We start from the raw sequence: 19,100 nt of genomic DNA on the forward strand, positions 1-19,100 counted from the left end.
GCAAAACTATATAGTTCCACTTATTATAGTATTTGTATCTGCTGGTGTGACGTATAAAAAAGAAAGACTGTTTGACTGCCTTATGCTTTTTCTTCTTTTTTTTTTTTTTTTGGTTAACCTCATATGCTTCTCCGCACTCTTCTTCTTCTTCTTCTTCTTAGGTAGAGGCGAGAAAAACTTTAAAAGCTCTTCTTATCAAGAAACAGAAGCCAAATCAAGGAGGCAGAAGATTTACTTGAGGTGAAACTTCGCTTTACTATCCGCAATTTGAGGGAAAACTTCACTGGAAAAAGTTGGGGTTCTTGTATTTCTATGATTAGACCGATAATTTGCCCACATCAGTGACTGATTTACAACGTGCATCATCAGTCTTGTTAATGTTGCCATTTGTGGCTGAAATTTAACATGATTAGATTTTATTCTTTAAGATAAACAGTGGGGGGACTTCAATTCAATTTCAAGAGCTACTACCATATTATCACGGCTAATTAGAAAAAAGAAATTACTGCTCTTTTTTCTTTTTCGGAATCTTTTTTGATAGTTTATGGGATTTTCAACCCATGCAGGACGTAGTAAAAAATCTGCAAATCATCCATCAAACGTAAAAATGATCCAGCTGCCTGCCTCCATGAGATTCCTTCTTTCAGCCAGCATTAATTGTTCACTAGAACAATTTACTACTACTTCTACTACTATATTCTCTACATTATGCACTTGTGCATGAGATACCTACGAAAGGATCATTAGTTAATCATTAAACTTTACGAGCAGTTTAACTATAAACAATGAAGTCATTACTCATCTAATCTCTACCTAACCACACACAGAGCTAGCCAGCTAGCTCTTCCTTTCGTTTTAAGTTAAGACTAATCTTGCTTAAACTGATTATCATTCAGGGGGTCTCTAGATTCTACCCCTGATTAGTTCCTGTGTGAAAGTGCCGTTGGCCCTCCACAGAACCATATAGAAATAGAAAAATGGGCTATGAATTTCAAACTTTGTGGTTAAAATAATTTCAAGTCGTTTTCTTATGTAGCAAAGGTAATAAAATCAATTACTTGCCACTTTAATATATGGTATATTTTATATATGAATTTTTTCAACGCGTGATTGGTACACTCTACGTCTAAATTACACGTAACTGAATAAAAAATTATACATTCTCACATTCATTACATGTATTAAATTTAGACATTTTCTTAAATAATCGAACCCTTTTTATATATATACACAAACACATATACATAAATATGTAGAACATGATGCATGTCCTCGTGAAGGCACAACTTCAAGTTATTTGATTAAATCAAAATGATTTTGGAAAGACATTATTATTGATATAGCTCATAAATTGAATATTCTAAAAAGTAAAAGATGAATACACTTAGCCATGATCCTTAAGGACTTTGGCTAGAATAATACTTTGACTTTTTTTTTTGTTTAACTTTTCCAATTCTCCCCACACCCTTCCTATTCTCAATTGCATTTTTTTTAACCTTTGGATGGTTGATAATTAGATCGTTTTACAAAATATTTATCGTAATAACTTTGTGGATAAATGTACATTCTGGACACGAAAAAGACGATTGAAAACGTGTTTAAATCTTGTCAAGAACATGTTCCACAAAACATTATTGTGAAACAAATGCATACGCATTTTTCCATAACCAAAATAGAAAAGAAAAGAAAAGAAAAGAAAATAGAGAACAATGGAGTCAAGAAAAATGGGAGGATGGAAATGATACTTTATCCCAAAAGAAAGGCAAAAGAAGGAGACCTGATTTTGGAACGAATCCAGTCTGTCTGTCACCCAATTACACTAATGAATCAACAGACAAACAAAACAAAACAAAGAAACAAACAAACGATCGATCCATAACCCCAACTGTTAAATTTCAAAAACAATCAAAATTAGACCATAATTTACGGGCCGGGAGTTAAATCCACTTTTCAACCCCACAACACTTCTGATCATGCCACGTGTTCATTTACATAACGTGGCAGCATCGTAGAAGATATACGTTTTACCTGAATTATTTGTGTGTTTCCCCACACTCTCTCCCTCGTGCAAATCACAGGCCCCTGACCTGGCTTTGAACAGTTTCCAATTTCCAGCACCAAAATAACCAAAAAAAAAAAAAAAACTAAAAACAAATCAGAAGATAAAAGAAAGAAAATAGGAAGTTGAAAAAAAAAGAAAGAAAGAAAACATCATTTCATTTTCAATTTCAAAACCACCATAAACTAAACTAAAATTCATTTTCTTGATTTCCATTTTTTCTCTCACTCTCGCAGACACACTACTCTCTCTGCATTGCCCCTCTCTCTCTCTCTCTCTCTCTCTCTCTCTCTCTCTCTACAATCTCTCAGATCTTTTGAAATCCGCATCAAGAAAGATATGGACTTGTGATCATCTCTGCGTCCGCTGGTAAGCTTAAAAACTACTACAGTTCTGTGCAAATGGGTTTTGTGGGTTTTGTTGCTCATGTAATATATTTGTTGTATCTGAAAATTTGGGGCATTTTGGTAGGGGAAGGGGAAATGTGGATGTGGGTTTGGGTTTGACTTGAATCTTTCATTGGGAAAAGATTGGATCTTTGGGTGGTTTTGAAGATCTAGCGTAAAGCCTGCCTTTTTATTGCCTTTTCTATTTCCTGTTTTTCTTTTGTTGAATATGTGGTTTTTGATTAATTTTTGTTACGTTGGGTTGATATTCAATTTGTTGCTGTTTTTGGTATTGTTCAGTTTTACTTCAATGGCTGTTGCTCATAGATTTTGAGGGAGCAACTTGGGAGAAAGCCAAAAGGTAAAAAAAAAAAAAAAAAACTATACTTTGGTGCGATTTCCAATTAGATATTTTTTGGCTGTCAAAACATTAACCATTTGTTTTAAAAGCTTGAAGCAGCGACAGTTATGTTAGTTAACTTCTCTAGTGATTGTGTTTACTCTGTTAGCTTAGCTAATTATCGTAGAGAGGGCTATGTGGCAGAACATATTTTCGCAGTCTAAAGTAAAGAAATATCATTTTTGTTCGTTTTTTTTTTCTTTTTGGTTTGTGGGTCAAGAGTTTGGATCTTTTATTCTTTTGAAAGTTTTATAGGGATTATTCACTCTGGTTTGTGCCATCTGTTGGTATTTTTGTTGGTGATTTTTAATAGTGGCTGTTCTGTGACCTGCAGAGTAGGATGGATGCTGACAATCTTATTCAAGTCACCGAGAATGGGGTTGGATTTGAAAATGGAGTTCGCGAAGAGCTTCTTAGCAGTGAGCTACAGGTGGCTATCCATGAAGCTAATGGTGTCCCCAATTGCAGTCCCGAGATAGGAGGATTAAATGCAGATTTTGAAGATAGCCTGAAGTTGAATGATGGTGAACATATTGACTCCTGTGGTCTAGTGGTCAAGGAGGGATCACCAACACCTGCAAATAGCAATGCTGCTGACAATTCCGAGGTAGGTGCTCATTCTTTCTTAAGTTACTTGATCCATGTCTTATCTGGCATAGTTAGCTAACATTCTTTATGTTTACAATGATCCCCTCTTCTTTGGGAGCAGGGAGGGAAAGAGCTGTTGAATTCAAAACCACATAAGGCTTTAGCTAAGAGTAAGAGCGGGAAACCCTTGAATACTCGAACTATTTCTGAAACAGGGGTTAAAAAGAGCAAGGATGGAAAAGATGTGCTGACTGCTTCTGGTGTTTCAAATGGCACCCTGGCTTCAGAATCAAACTCTAAACTGTCATTTGCAAAATCAAAGAGTAAATCATTCAATGAGAGGCTAGCAGCATCTGCTTCAACCAATGTTAGCCAGTCCAAGGTAGATGCTGATACTGACACTATTCTATTATGTCATGTTGATTATTCATGGTGTTCCTTTTCTCTGGTAGTGAGCATTGTACTGATGTTCTTCTGTGTTTAGCAGCAAATCCAGCAGCCAGAATTGATATCATCTACATCTGCTGCACAATCTGACTGCAACAGGTATATGTTTTCTTGAATTGACCATTAATTTCACATGCTCCTTCAAGCTTAATGATGTCTACGGTGCAACTCTGTCTCACATGCCAGAGCTCATAGGAAGATCATGAGAGGGCTCCTTCCTATGAATCTTCTGACTTTAATTTCTTTTCAATCTTAAAAGTAATTTTTAAAGTGTTATGTGTTGTTCACTTGTTATTTTCCAGCAATTAGCAAAATTTATTTCTCACTGCAGGGAGAAGACTAAGCCGAGGGTACTGAAAAAGAGCCAATCAAGTAAAACTGAAGGAGTGGCAGAATCTGTGTATCCTACCCGTGTGTGTGTGTGTGTGAGATGTGTTTGTCTTTTTTTCCTCCCTACTTATCGGCCTTTTCCTTTTCATCTCTTTCCTTACAGTTAGTTGTTAAGGTTCAAACCTTTGATTTCCTGTATGTGATTGAGAAACAAGTTGCTTGCATAAGTAGTATTATGGACGTTTTGTCCTTAACCCCTATACAGAAGTCCTGCTGAAGATGCAAAGCCTCGCAAAGTGGGTACTCTTCCAAACTATGGCTTCAGTTTCAGATGTAATGAAAGGGCTGAGAAACGAAAAGAGGTTAGCTTTTCGAATAAGCTGCACTGAAACTACAACTTTTACAGAATGATATTCTAGTGTTGATAGAGAAAAACCTTTTATTACAGTTTTACTCAAAACTAGAGGAAAAGATCCAGGCAAAGGAAGTGGAGAAGACTAATTTGCAAGCAAAATCAAAGGTGAAATCTTTAGGTTTGTCTTGCAATCCTTCAAATGGTAAGCAGTGTAATGACCTAATTCTTGTTCGTTCTTGTTTCCCTTGGGCAGGAAACGCTGGAAGCTGAGATTAAAATGTTGAGGAAGAGTTTGATGTTCAAAGCAACACCAATGCCAAGCTTCTATCAGGAGCCTCCACCTCCCAAGGCAGAACTAAAGAAGGTAATTTTGCTTTTAAAAGCATAAATTTAATGTTTGAGTTTTGTGTTGGACCTCATTTATGGAGGAAGATTGTACATAAATTGATGCTTCAAATCCCTGAGCTTGTAATCCTGTTACAGAAATTGAAATATGTAAAAGTAATGTTACAGTACTGGGATGTAGAGAATTGCTGCTGGTGTTGAATGCCATTTGGGATAGTTACATTCATTTAGCTAAAATCAAGCAATCTTTTGTTGGTGGTTGTTGCTTCATTGAACTGTATGAACCCTTCGGACTTGGTTTTGCAACCTTAAATTAGTTTGGCATTTAGAAAATAAAACATACATCTTAAGTGGGTAAGATGTTTCGTGGTTAAGGTCTCAAAGAATAGTATTAAGAGTAAATCCTTTTTCCTTCTATCAGATGATGAATTTGGAGATAGTTTTAAGTGTTTCTGACTGTATGCTTGCGGAAATCTGGTTTGGTAGATTTCTTCCTCAAAGTCCACTAAGGTTCACCCAGTTGAAATTTGCAGTGGCACAGTGGTTCAGTTATGCTGATGCCTAGTATATTAGCATGTCTAGTTGATGAATAGGAAAGCAATGAATGCCTAAAGAAAGAGTCTAGTAAGTATTGCAAACCAGTGAATTTAGCCCAATTTTAAGGAAAGAGTCTAGTAAGTATTGCAAACCAGTGAACTTAGCCCAATTTTAATATAGTTATCACGTAATTAGAATTGATTGCTTGGCCTTGTGTCTTTGGCACTAAAATGGGTCCATTGCCATTTAAAAAATAATGGGCAAAATCAAATGAAATAAAAAAAAATGCAAGTCTGCAAGCAGTTTGTTTGGTTTTGGTTTTGGTTTTACTTTCTAGAAGCCAGTTCTTCAATAAAGTCAACCAACTGAAATACAGAGGCAAGAAATACATTTGCGAAAGCTACATATATTTTTTGCAAAGCTGGGTTCACAATCAGACTGTTTCAATCTCAGTGATTTACCTATCTTTAGCCCCTACTGAGCACGGTTTTGCCTTGTTGTCCCTAACTGGAATTGGTCTACCTATCTGCTTTTGGTAAAACGTACCTTCAAATGTGAATTAAACGCAATTCCAGAGGAGCAGCGTACGATAAAGAATAAAAACGACTTAAGAAACTGGTTTTGTGCAAAATCTAATTGAAGACATTGTATACTTGCAAGCATAGTGGGTTCTTGGAGCCCCATTTGCATGAATCTGTGTCATACTTGCCTCAAGTGTGGTGGATCATGGTGTCACAAGCATTCCTAGACACACATTAGGTGAAAGGTATGCAATAGATATATGCAAACTGTAGATAAACAGAACATGTGCTCAAGCCATGCTGAGGTTTGAGAAATGGTTGTCTGTTTAACTTTTCAAGATGGAAAAGAATGAGAATAAGGTTTAGTTAAATATTTATTGTGCTATATTATATTATCTTATTCTGTACTGTACCTATATCATGTTAACATTTTTCATGCTAAAAACATAAAAAGAGTATAACAAATTTTCTACGCTGCTTTGAGTTAGTGGTATTTATTTGAATTTACATATTTTTGGTAATGTCACAACTGGTATTTGTACAAGTGGGCTAATGATTAATCAGCAGGGTAAGCCTTCTAAAATTTGAAAAGAGAACTATTGAAGATACTGCATTTATTTAATGTATTTTCTTTATTTTGGAAGTAAATCTCAATCTGCTGCTCTGCTGAATTTTTGGATAAAATCTACTCTTCGTTATCTGAATTATGTACTTATTAAGTATACCTTGTATTAACTTGCTGAAAAATGACAAAGCAACAATTACATGGATGATAATTGGTTTTGTGCTGGTTTTTAATGGAAATGATGTTGATTTAGGAAGCTTCAATTTTGAGCTTTACTTTGGGTATAGTAAGCTTTCTACTGCCTGTCACTGGATATGTGTAAGAGTTTTTTAAATAACGTGGACCTAATGAGAAACTGCCTTAGCCCAAAGCTTCCACCCCTCTCTGGGCAACTAACCTGTATACTATCTATGGAAGTCTGTAATTTCTGGCCAAACATTGATGGGCCTTCTCAAGTCTGGGAGACTTCTATAAGTGTGTTTGGTAAATGTTCCCTTCTCTAAAACCATGTTGGCCAAACCTTGATATCATGAGAGGGATATCAAATAGATGGAGGGAGAACACATTGTAATGGTTGATTCTTAATGCGTTTCAAAGGCTGCGTTAAACACTCAACAAAGGAGAGACTTGGTGTGTTTTTTAATTTTGGGGTTGGTATTACATGGAGCAAGTTGTTGAGCACTAGAGGTGGGAATGTCAATTTGTGGCTTAGGTTGTTTGGCCATTGGTAATTAAGAGTCCTTTGACACTTGTAAACTAATTGAGGAAAAAAGCACATAAATGGAAATTTTGTTTTAAAAGAAAGAGAATACAGATTCAGTTTGTCAAAATTTGATTACATTGTTTTTTTATCGAATGTCCCCGAAGGGACAAAATTTGATTACATTGTTGGTTACTGTATCATTAATGCTTTGAAAAGTATGTTTATCATGCTTTAAACTAAAATGAAATGGTCAGCCATCTATTATGCCTTTCATTGTTGTTATACTCAACCATGCAGATACCAACAACAAGAGCTAAATCTCCTAAGCTTGGTCGGAAGAAAAGCTCCCCGAGTAGAGTTTCTGAAGAAGAGAGTGATGAAGGAACACACACGAGCAGGTTAAGCTTGGATGAGAAGTTGTCGCAAAATGACTCTGTCAAGGGACCTTCGATTGTCAATCTCAAGAAACCTCTGAGGAAGTCCCTCCCTAAACTGCCTTCCCAGAAAACTAGCTTGTCTGGTGAAACAAGAAAAGCGTCTTCCAGAAAAACTAGTATATCAAAGGAAATGAGTGGAAGTTCTTCTCAGGCAGACAATTCATCAAAAAGTGGAGCTGCAGGTGACGTGCAAAAGCAGGAGGAAACACCATTGCTTGAGCCAAACCAGACTCAGCCTGGTACTGATGTTGAGCATTTTGGTGAAGTTCAAGCTGAGGTAGCCTTGGTGAACTAGCCATATCAGCGGAGCATTAAATATAGCAGCATGCAAATCCAATGTATATTTATTAGGCTACCCTTTGTCCCATCATCTGCCTGAAAATTGTGCAAGAGATGCGAGTAATACTTGATTCATTTGATGATGAAGAAACGGTTGATATTGTAGTGATGGTTGTTGCCTCAATGTTTATAATGGCAAGGTTTGATTGTGTAATATACATCTGAAGATTGCTGGAATGTGATCCTTAAGACAAGCAGATTGATTGCAGCATTTTAAGGTCACTGTTGGTCAATTTGATGCCCTTATTTATTATGTTTCAATGTGCCCTAGTCCTACTTACGAACTGGGAAATTTTTGGCTTTGAGGGGATTCACCTACTATTAGTTCAGGATATATGTATTGGCTACTTTGCTTTTAAGTTTGGTTAACTCTGAATGTTGTATTGGCTGCTAAGACTTTTAATTAGCAATTGAGTATTGCTTATCAATGAAGACTTTTATTTCTATTTGCATTTTAGTTTGGTCACCTCTGAAGCTTGTATTGGCTGCTGTGACTTTCTTTCTTTCTTTTTTTTTTTTTCCGGAGACGATAGATGATTTTATTAGAGTTGTGCATGAATTATACACGCAGTGAGCAAAGGCTCCACGAGAGCTATACAAGTGCCATAAAGCGCCGAGGAAGTAACCACTCCTCATCAAAAGGCATGCTTAATGCATCATCACAAAAGTTAGTTGTTCTAACACTAGTATCATCACTCCTAGCTACAACAAATGAGCATCTCACAAACATTGAGCTTAGATCGTTGATATCCTTTAGGTGGGAAAACAGTCTCATATCCCTAGTCTTGCTGGTTTCTATCATCTTCATCAGTCGTTTCTGTGGGATTTCTGCTTCAATCCTCCTCCACTGTTGTTCCCTTTGCTTTGATCATGGCAAGTTTGAGAGCCACAGCATTATCCATCAGGCTATTCCATCCACTGAACTCCTTAAGCGCCCACTGAGCCATCAACTAATTGTTTCTATTCATTGCAAGTATACCAACACTTCCATTTGGCTGCTGTGACTTTCTTGAGGAACATTATTTAGAATACATGCCCTTCTGAATTTTGATGCGTTCAAAAGCTCTAAAAATATAGGAGTATAGGAGTAAGTATAGAATACAACCCTTTTTGAATTCTGATGCGTTCGTTCATAAGAGTGTTTGGATAGCTAAATTTTTTTCAAATAATATTGCGCTTGTAACATTTTCTAATCTACTTTTTTATATTCTCAACTATCTTTTTACTCCCTCCGTCCCAATTATTTGGTCCTATCTCGAGAATCTAATTTTTTTTTAAGAATAGTGACTTGATTGTGATGTTTGTATTTCTCTTTTCAATTTTACTCCCACAAATTCAAATTTTTGAATTTAAATGGTATCATACGTATGATTAGAGAAAGAAACTATATTGAAAAGGGAAACTAAAAGATGCTTTGACTTTCTCAATCGGACAAATATTTTGGGACATCCATCACAAAAATAAAAAGTAAGACACTTTCAATAGAACGGAATGAGTACGTCACATACATCACATCACACAAAGTGCTACAGTAATTATTCTAAATAATACTCTATTCAAAAAAAAAAGAAAGAGTAGAATGCATCCCTTATTTAGTATAGGAGCAAGTATTAGTGGAATCTATTATAGGGCTGGAGCTGAACCAAGTAGATCGGCTCGAGCTCGCGAGCTACTTGGTCAGCAGCTCGAGCTCGAGCTTGATCTTGGAAATATGATACTCGAGAGCTCGACGAGCTCTATCGAGCTTTTTATAATATATATTTTAATTTTTATTATTGTGAAATGTCAATAATATCCTTTATGTAAAATTATATATAAAATATTAATTTTTATTACTTGAGCTTGATTAGGCTTTATTGAACTCGAATAATCTCGATTGAGCTTGATTTGAATTAATTACATTTAATTAAACTGGAGCTCGAGCTCGGCTCGACAGCACCCCAAGTGGAATTGCCCATGGGATTTAATATTTAAAAACTTACGGTGCTAAAAGAAGTAATAGTACTAGTTTATAACATCAAGCCAAATTTCACTTGATCAGCCGGCCCTCCCAAATCTGCAACAGTCTTTAAGATTTTGGAGTCAAACATCTCAGGGGGATGGACTATATGAGGTGGCCAGCAAGCAGAGTCTATTCTTTTTGCGAGCAGTTATTCCAACAACCTCTGTCATGTCTAACTCGTTGGATTTGAGGTCATTTGGAAGCTTCCAGTCAAAGTGGTAAAGCAGAAGAGCTAAAGGAAGCTCAATATTGACGAGACCCAATACTCAGGGTCTATTCCAATTGCCCAGGCATTAACCATTACTCTTGTTTTGGTGGGGATTACATATCCATCAATTTCACATTGCTCCCTGCATTCTCTGGGAACTAGCAAAGGGACAGGAGGGTGTAACTGATTAAAGAAACTCTAAGGTTACACCCTCCTGTCCCTTTGCTAGTTCCCAGAGAATGCAGGGAGCAATGTGAAATTGATGGATATGTAATCCCCACCAAAACAAGAGTAATGGTTAATGCCTGGGCAATTGGAATAGACCCTAAGTATTGGGTCTCGTCAATATTGAGCTTCCTTTAGCTCTTCTGCTTTACCACTTTGACTGGAAGCTTCCAAATGACCTCAAATCCAACGAGTTAGACATGACAGAGGTTGTTGGAATAACTGCTCGCAAAAAGAATAGACTCTCCTTGTTAATTTTGAAAAAGAAGGGGGGAAAAAAGAGTACGTACCACTATGACAGCTTTGATGTTATCGTCTGTCATTTGACATTGAAGGCCACCACTTTCTCTTACTCGTAGCAGGACGTCAATCAGATCTTCTTGGCCAAATTCACCACCAGTGGACGATTTTTTAGTTGCAAAGTCGCGAATATGCTGACGAAGTATGTTGCTCAAAACTTTGTCCTGCTTTTGCATCCACTTTTCCAGTTTAATCTTCACCACACTAAAGAAATGAAGAAACTTATAGGATGGGAATAGATCAGCAATCTCCATGCCTTTTGCAGCGACTCCGTCCTTGATTATCAGCACGAAAGCATTCTGGTCATCTCTGCTTACTTTGCCAAATGCTGATCTGCGAATCATGGAACTGGAATACATGTACAACTTTTCTGCTATATTGATTGGTTCTTTACCACCAGCCAGAGCCTGAATAGATGAAACGAGCCGCGAAGCCTCGGCCTGGCGAATGGGGCTGAAAGATTGGACAGTTCTGGCACTGAGGAGTTCCTGGGTGCAAATTTTGTGCATCTGTCTCCAGTAATCACCATATGGGGCAAAAGCAATGTCTGAAGCGCCATACACTACGATCCTGGTTGCTTGGGATACAGCCCTGTCTGCAAAGGCAAGGTCGTGAGTTTTCATAACCTCTTCCGCCATACGAGGTGATGATACCACAATAGCGGACAGCTCACCGAGCTGTAGGTGCATTAAAGGTCCATGTTTCTGAGCTAATTTTCTGAGGGCATGATGTGGTAGTGAACCCACCAAATGATGCAAGTTTCCAATGAAAGGAAGCTTCCATGGAGATGGTGGCAGCTTCTGCTTCTGGGCTGCTGCATTGGGCCGCTTCCATTGCATCAACAAAGCTAAAACGAAGGCTAGGAAGAGAGAGAGAGGAATGGAGTTTGAAGAAAGGTCCATTGGCACCTGTTGATCTCCTATCGACAATCGTTTGCAGAATCCCGAGCATGCATGGCTTCCTATTTTATACTATTACTAGCATAGCATTTGGGAGGATTGTCAATAATGGAGCCGGGCCAGCTCTCGAACTCGGCCTAAATAATTAGGGACCTATCACCGGGCCGTTTTTAGCCAAGTTTGTCTGCTACAAGTTTTTTAACAATTTTAATTATAATAACCTCAAAAAATTTCTCAAAGTTTTTTAATTATATATTTCAAAATATCCAAAAATTTATACACTTCAAAAATTTTTTCTACAATTTCTACTATAAAGTACAGTAAAATTTTAGACAAACACTCAAAAAACTCAATTGTCAAATGGGGCTCTATTTAGGGTATAACCTTGCTCTTGTACATCATTGGACTAGGCTGAGCTTCGGTGTACCGGTACAATTGTAAGCCGAGTTTGGATTTAAAGAGGTTCAATTCGATTAAAGCTCAGCCCGACCAAATATGTGTATAAGTATGTGTTTTTTTTTAAAATTTACAATAATGATGCACGTTATTTGATAATTGCATGTATAACAACTTTACATAATTTACAATATATATAATGATAACAATTTTATGTGTATTATATAATATATGGTAGTAAATGTTATTTGCACTCTCCTCTTTGTTAATCACACTTCTATTATCATGTTTATTGTATAGTTTTCATTTGTTAAACTATATGATAAAACAAGTAATGAAAGTGCAAATAACATTTTCTTATATATAATTATGAATGAATTGTGAATTTGGATCAAACTCTGATTAGGTCCAAAACTCTTTTATCTTTGTAAAGAGTACCGAATATGAGTCCGTCTTGCTACGTGATAAGCCGAAAGTCTGAACCCGAAAAATCTGAAAGCTCGACTTTATTTTGTGAGTTGAGCTTGAACTTCTCGATTCTTGACTCACAAGACTCGATTTACACCCAACTATTTACCTAACATTAACCATTTTCTTCCCTATTTCTAATAGGTTGGGAAGGAGGGATCAATAGAGTTGCTAGTGGGCGATACCAAGCCCCCGTTTTAAAGACCAAAACACAGATTTTTAATTTTTGCGGCTTGGCTTCAGTGGAAAGGTTACCTTACTAATTAATGTGGCCGTTTAAGTTAAACACATTAATAAGTCTTAAACAGGATTACGTATTCAAATTCATCTTCAAATTTGTGCAAACAAATTGTGATCAGATTGTTTAGTTACCACTTTCAAGTGACGTAGTGGTAGGTATAATAGATAAAGGAAAACCAAAAATGGGCTTTTTGAGTTTTATAATTGTCCCCTTTAGTTGGCTTCATTCATTATGATAAATCAGATCCAATTAAATCTATTGGTAGCTAGGTGTGTGAGCTACTTTCTTGAGGGTCTGCCAAATTAAGGCTTTAAATCCTTTGCTTTTTAAAAAAAAAAAAAAAAAAAAAATTTCCCCATCAAAGATAACGATGCAACGACTCCGTATGCTGGGATGATGCTCGAAAAGTAATCAACTAACAACCCTATTTGATAAGCCAATTCAACACCACTTAAACTTAATAAATTCAGATATTAATATGTTCAGACGCGTTTGATAACCAAATATAGAACATATGCATTAATTAAGTGGCACTGAATTTTTTTAGGCAAAACCTGCTCCAAAAGTTAGATGATAAGCTAAATATATCATGTTAGTATTTAACAATTTAGTAAATTAATGAATTCAGATTTTTTGATTTTCTGTTTTTAGAATTTTGTTTTATAGAACACATCCTAAAACTATGTGATCTTTTGTTGGTGGAGACTCAACTCTCTGTTAATTTGCAGGTAAAATAGATACACATTAATCTTTTGATACACTATCGGATTTGAATGCATGCCACGTGTACAAAAAATTTTATTTAAAATTAGTTGTCTTTGTAACAAGGACTAATAGATGTATACAATGACCATATATGAAACATTAATTCAATAAGGATAAACAAAGTTGTTATTCTATCAACTCAATATGGTAGATATTGAACGACATCGTCTAAAGTACATTCACCACTCTATTTACTTGCAAGAATGCATAATGGTTGTTGCAGCCCAGTTTGGACCAAATGATGTTTGAACAACAATAGCTGAATGTATTAATTAATAATGTTTCCTGAATTGATAGATTTTAGAACCCCTAATCTGAATATATTTGTTAATGGGATTTGAAGTCTTCTCATTAATAATAATTAAAAGAAAAAAAAAAGCTTCCAAAACAATTTTTGTTGTGGCAATCGATTGGAACAATATGCTATGAACTGGTATTTATGATTTATAAGGCACTTAAGTGCAATAATTGATAACTTAGAGCGCACACCACAAATCGATGACATCTCAGAGGCGCAAAGTATAATTAACGCTTTTATAATACTAAATCAATGGCAGGGATAAAGGGTCGCATCAAATCCAACGTGTTGGGGAATCTCAATCTCCAGGTCAAATTTCTTGAATTGAGGCTAATCCAAAGGGATTTGTTCTCACTTTTTTGAATTGTTTTAAGCTATTATACACTGCAACCACTCATAATTTTTTTTTTCTATGAAGACATTATTATTGAATCCTAGTTTGGATTGTGTTCTCCATGAAGAATTTTTACGTTTTTCGTAAACATATTTTTCAATCACTTTTTTACTTCATATATATTAAATAACTACAGCATATTTTTCTACCAGAACTCTTAAAAATAGCAATCCAAACAGATAAATTTCCGACTTCATCTAGTGACTTTGGAAAATAATAGCAAGAAATATAAAGAAAAATATTTCGTCACGAAACTATTCAATTCTTTGTTCCCTTTTTTTTTTTTTTTTGCTGATAATAAATTGCGAAGAAAAATATCAGATTGTTAATAATGCCTATAATGATGTCTTAATTCGAAACCTTCTTCTAGTATTTTTTTTTTTTTCCCCTTCCTTCTCTCCTGTCCTTTCTAATCTTTTTTGGTAGACTTCAACGCAGTCGAGTCAATTTAATCTAAAAAATTGCAACTGGGATCTCAGTTCCGAATGCATTTTTTGCACTTTTTTAACACTTTCTTGACATGTCAATTGCTTCATCCCACGCAGATGCATGCACTCAAAAACTTTGATTATGAACAACGGTGGTACATGCACCTAATAAAGGTCACCTTCAGTCCAGTTCCCATCAATCAACAATGCCTTTCCTGCAGGCTGCTGGAAATTTCATGAGAAGACTCCGTTTACTTTCCAAAAAGGGATTGAAGGAACCACACTAGCCATATGTTAGAAACAACTAACTAACCACACTAGCCCTGGAGAAAGGTATTTACTAACATAAATGAAGATTCTTATTTATTGCAACAGATCCATCACAAAAAGTGTGAATAGTGAGCTAAAAACATCTCTATTACAGGAACATGATGATGGTCGCAGGGGACAGTTTCATAAACAAGAGAAGCCTGCAAAACTAGGGCTCGGTTAAAAAAACAACTCTTGGAACCAGCCAAGAGTTGTCATGGCAGACTGAAAGAACATGCTGCTGCAGCTGCCACGGCCAAAGCCCGCGAAAATGCAAGGCACTGATAACCTAAAAACTGCCAAAAGCAACCACCACCATTGCTACCAGGGATCAAGCTCACCATGAGAAAACAGAGACCCAACCAACACACGCAGAACGCAGAGGCTCAACAACGTGGAAGACTCGGAAAAACTGAAATAGACAGACCTCAACACTACTAACTATAGACATTGTACCATAACTTAGCCTGAGCATGGCATGCACAACACCAGTGCTAGGCTCGAAATTTAAAACACCATCACAAGGTAACAACTGCCAACAGAAAACTGGTCCATCCAAAAGAACCTCTAGATCCAGAGCTCAGCATCTGTATTCTCAGTGAAGTATGATCAACAAAGTAAGACTCCCAATACGGGGCCAAAATCCTTGAAACAGTTTCCCTTGAGAGAGGAAAACTGCAAAAAAAAAAGGAGAGTAGCTGACCACGTTCACTGGAAAAAGGACCTAAAGGACAATGGACCACAAAAGACCTACTAATGTTGGACTCAAACTAATGCAGCTACGGACAAGAAACCCATAAAGCGTCTACCCATACATCCACATGATCTACTTGTTCACGTCTACCAACTTAATACTCTGACTAGGTTTTTCAGTTTTTCCCCCCTGCTTAGAAAAGGATATCACACCTCCAAAGTCGCTCAGCAAGCAAATCAAGGGCATCAGACTTGACTCCATAGCAGCGCTGGATGTTCAAACCCATCAGCGTCTGGCCCAATTTCTCCACAGAGAGCAAGCTTCTGTTCGACACCAAATTGCAACCCGACAGGGATAGGATTCGCAAACAGAGCTGATCGGCACCAGCCAGGGCTGCTGTGCCAGCATCTGTGATTCTGCTCTTGGAAACATCAAGTTCACTTAGCAATGAGCAGTGCTCTGCAATTGCAAACAGGGTTGCATCAGTGACGCACTTGCAACCATCAAGATTCAACTCCTCAAGGGTACAGCCATGGAGCTTAGCAATGGCTGCAGTAACTTTATCTGTCAGATTAACACAGCCGCTCAGATTCACCTTCACCAAACCAGCTTCAGAACTCTCTACAAGTGGGAGAAGCCCCTCGTCAGTAATCCCACCAAGTGTGCTTAGTTCAAGGTGCACCAGATTTGGGCAGAGTTTAGCTAGGGTGGAGAGACTACCATCACCAAATCCAGGGCAATTACGCACAGCAAGAGATCGGATAGAAGAGGGAAGAGCCCTAAAATGAGACCCAAATACTAGGTCCTTAATTCCAAAGCAGTTCGCCAGTGCAAGAGCCTTCAACTTGCCACAGGAATTAATAAGCATGCCAAAAAACCCAGATTGTGTAATCCTGTGGCATTCATCTAGTTGAAAGATCTCAAGGGATGCAGCGGCTTTGACAAAAGAAACCAGTCCATTGTCTGACAAAAATGCACACTTCTTCAGGCAAACTCGCTTCAGATTAGGGCTACCTTTACCCACAGCTTCAAGCCCTACATCAGTAACCCCTTGGCAGGCAGTCACCAAAATGGACCTCAAGTTCAACAAACCCTGACAATTACCCATTACCCAGAAGCCCCTCTCATTCACATTTTGGAGGCCAATCAGAGCAAGGTCAGTCAATGCATTCCCATACCTTCCAATAACAGCAAGTGAGACATCACTTATGTTCAGAGACTCGAGCCTCACTTTTGCCAGGACATTACCAGCTTTGGAAAATAGACTAGCAATCCCATGATCCCCGACAAGGGAGCAGTTTTTGATTGTGACAGACTTCAAGCTGGAGCAGTAATGACCAACAGCCTCCAAGCTTCCATTCCCAATGTTTGGACACGATTCAATGGTCAGAGATGTCAGATTGGGACAGTTCTTTGCAATAGCCAGCAATGCCTTGTCAGTAACCGCGTTGCAATGGGAAAGGTCAAGCTTCTCCAGCCTGTGACATCCACTGGCAATTTCAATCAGTCCCTCATCACTAATGGCAGATGTGTTCCACAAGGACAAAACTCTCAAAGAAGGGCAACCATGAGCAATGGCCTTGATGCCAAAATTGGTCACCCCACGCCTAGCATTGCTTCCACGGATGGAGAGCTTGCCCAAACCTCCACGGCTTCCAGTTCCCACAGCAATAGCAGCAAGTCTGACATCTGTAGCTTTCTTCCCTTCCAGACATCTTGAAAGATATCCATCCTCAACTATATCCAGATCTTCAGCTTCCAAATCAGGCTTGATGCCCTTGGAATTGGCCATCTCGCCCTTCTGGTTGCAATCCATTGTTTTCTTGGCCTCATATTCCTCAGGCTCCAAGGATTTTGGGCCCTCTTTGATGCATACTTCATCGGAGCGAATGCTGCTTAAAAGTGTAAGCCAGCGTTTAGATACACAAGCACAGGCACTTTTCTCTTGACCCCCATACAGACGCCTGAAGACCTCAAAGAGGCATTCATCTGGAAGAACTTCAATGGAGGGCTGCTTCCGCTCAAACTTTTCTCCACTAAAAACATATGGGGCATTGACACGAGACCTCTTGCTAGGTGGAAAAAACACATCCACATTAGGTCCAAGGGATAAAAACAGACTTGACTCCTTGGGATTTGGGTATATCGACCCCCCAGGGAAAAAGTCCTTGTTACCTGCAAGGCAAAAATGGGAACAAGGTCAGCCATAAGGTGAAAAGAAAGTCTCTCCAACTAACACAGGTTACACAATTCTTCACAGTTACAGATCCAAGCAGCAAAAGGAAGAGATATGTCACAATGAAGAAGTGTATATTTTAAAATCCAAAATCACCACAGACAACCAAGAAATGACTTTTATATCCCATCCTTTGCCTTGTGAAATAGTTTAATTCCACCATACTCAAGTCCAAAGATTATAAAATAAATGAAAGAAGACACGTCTATTAAAAGATCCACCCAAGTTGAATTCAGCTCCAGCATATGTGCGTAAATGCATATTCTCTGTGACTAAAGCTCCATTATCAACTAGTAAGAATGATGTATTCGAATCCCAAATACTGAATATAAAGTCAATCAACAAGGTAAAATAAGAGCACACGCTATAAAGCCATAACAAAGATAAGAATAAAAGAGAACAAATCCCCTTAGAAAGCAAAACATGAAAGAAATTAGGAGAATAAAGGTCCATCACTCCAAACATCAAACAAAGCATCAATCCATTTCTAAATTTTTCTCACAGGGACATGATCTATTGCAACTAAATCGAATAAATCGATTATAACTCACAAAAAGACGAGAGACACCTACAAAATCCCATGTGTCAAAATCTATTCTTTTTTGCTTTTCCATTTACATTATTCCCTTAGCATATAATTGTAGCAAGAAAAGGCTATAATTCAAGAAATAAATTGACAAAACAGAAATCAATATCTGAAATTGAAGCAACCACACTGAAATAGCTCAATTATAAGCTCGTCGAGGTTGTATCTGAACATATCAGAAAAAGTCACAAACTTTCATAACTAAAGAATCACATAAAGCTAAAGACGTGAACTTTAACATAAACCCAAAACAGATTAGAGGTATTTACCACTGAAATCAAACACTTCAGACATGTCGCTGAGCAAAGTTGGTCAAATCCGAGCTGTCGTCGTAGCCCAGAGAACCCTCTTCCGAGAGCAAAAACGGCAAGATCCACCAGAAAGAAGACAATCAGTAAAGCCCCACCAAGCAGTGAATGCATCAGCAAAAGCAAAAAAGAGTAATCAAAGGGAAGAAGAAGAAGCGGTCATGGAAAAACTGAAAGCAAAGCAAAGAAAAGAAACCCTATTGGAATAGGGCAAAAAAGGGAGAGGGAAAAAGGGAAAGAGAAGGGATGAATGAGGCGTGGGTGGTGGAGGAGGTTACAATACTCAATACAATGAATGTAATGTGTGAAATTGGGCGTGTGGGGGACGCTG

At 37.6% G+C, this 19,100-nt stretch overlaps 3 protein-coding genes across 8 annotated transcripts; 1 reads left to right on the forward strand and 2 right to left on the reverse strand.

The window, feature by feature from the left end:
- Positions 1-2,233: 2,233 nt before the first annotated feature.
- Positions 2,234-8,464, forward strand: LOC113703414 (protein WVD2-like 5). 6 transcript variants are annotated; one of them, XM_072061688.1, is made up of 10 exons: positions 2,234-2,428; positions 2,746-2,806; positions 3,185-3,452; positions 3,555-3,815; positions 3,918-3,979; positions 4,212-4,280; positions 4,476-4,572; positions 4,659-4,730; positions 4,819-4,929; positions 7,534-8,464. In XM_072061688.1, the coding sequence occupies exons 3-10, from the start codon at positions 3,186-3,188 to the stop codon at positions 7,966-7,968; spliced, it is 1,374 nt and encodes a 457-aa protein (XP_071917789.1). In that variant the 5' UTR covers positions 2,234-2,428; positions 2,746-2,806; position 3,185; the 3' UTR covers positions 7,969-8,464. The 6 variants fall into 6 exon arrangements, with proteins under 6 accessions (XP_071917789.1, XP_071917790.1, XP_027080567.1 ...); XM_027224766.2 differs by having other exon boundaries at positions 2,235-2,428; positions 3,180-3,452; XM_027224768.2 differs by having other exon boundaries at positions 2,236-2,428; positions 3,180-3,452; positions 3,921-3,979.
- A 381-nt stretch (positions 8,465-8,845) lies between these two features.
- Positions 8,846-11,649, reverse strand: LOC113703415 (premnaspirodiene oxygenase-like). The gene is made up of 2 exons (XM_072061823.1): positions 10,738-11,649; positions 8,846-8,950 (listed from the first exon to the last, which is right to left on the reverse strand). The coding sequence occupies exons 1-2, from the start codon at positions 11,647-11,649 to the stop codon at positions 8,846-8,848; spliced, it is 1,017 nt and encodes a 338-aa protein (XP_071917924.1).
- A 3,323-nt stretch (positions 11,650-14,972) lies between these two features.
- Positions 14,973-19,075, reverse strand: LOC113703351 (EIN3-binding F-box protein 1-like). Its single transcript, XM_072062083.1, has 2 exons — positions 18,731-19,075; positions 14,973-17,814 (listed from the first exon to the last, which is right to left on the reverse strand). Exons 1-2 carry the CDS (start codon positions 18,753-18,755, stop codon positions 15,833-15,835), a joined length of 2,007 nt encoding a protein of 668 aa, XP_071918184.1. The 5' UTR covers positions 18,756-19,075; the 3' UTR covers positions 14,973-15,832.
- Between the last annotated feature and the right edge of the window lie 25 nt (positions 19,076-19,100).

The sequence above is a fragment of the Coffea arabica genome, chromosome 8e (assembly GCF_036785885.1).
Source record: "Coffea arabica cultivar ET-39 chromosome 8e, Coffea Arabica ET-39 HiFi, whole genome shotgun sequence".
Classification (NCBI taxonomy): Eukaryota; Viridiplantae; Streptophyta; class Magnoliopsida; order Gentianales; family Rubiaceae; genus Coffea; species Coffea arabica.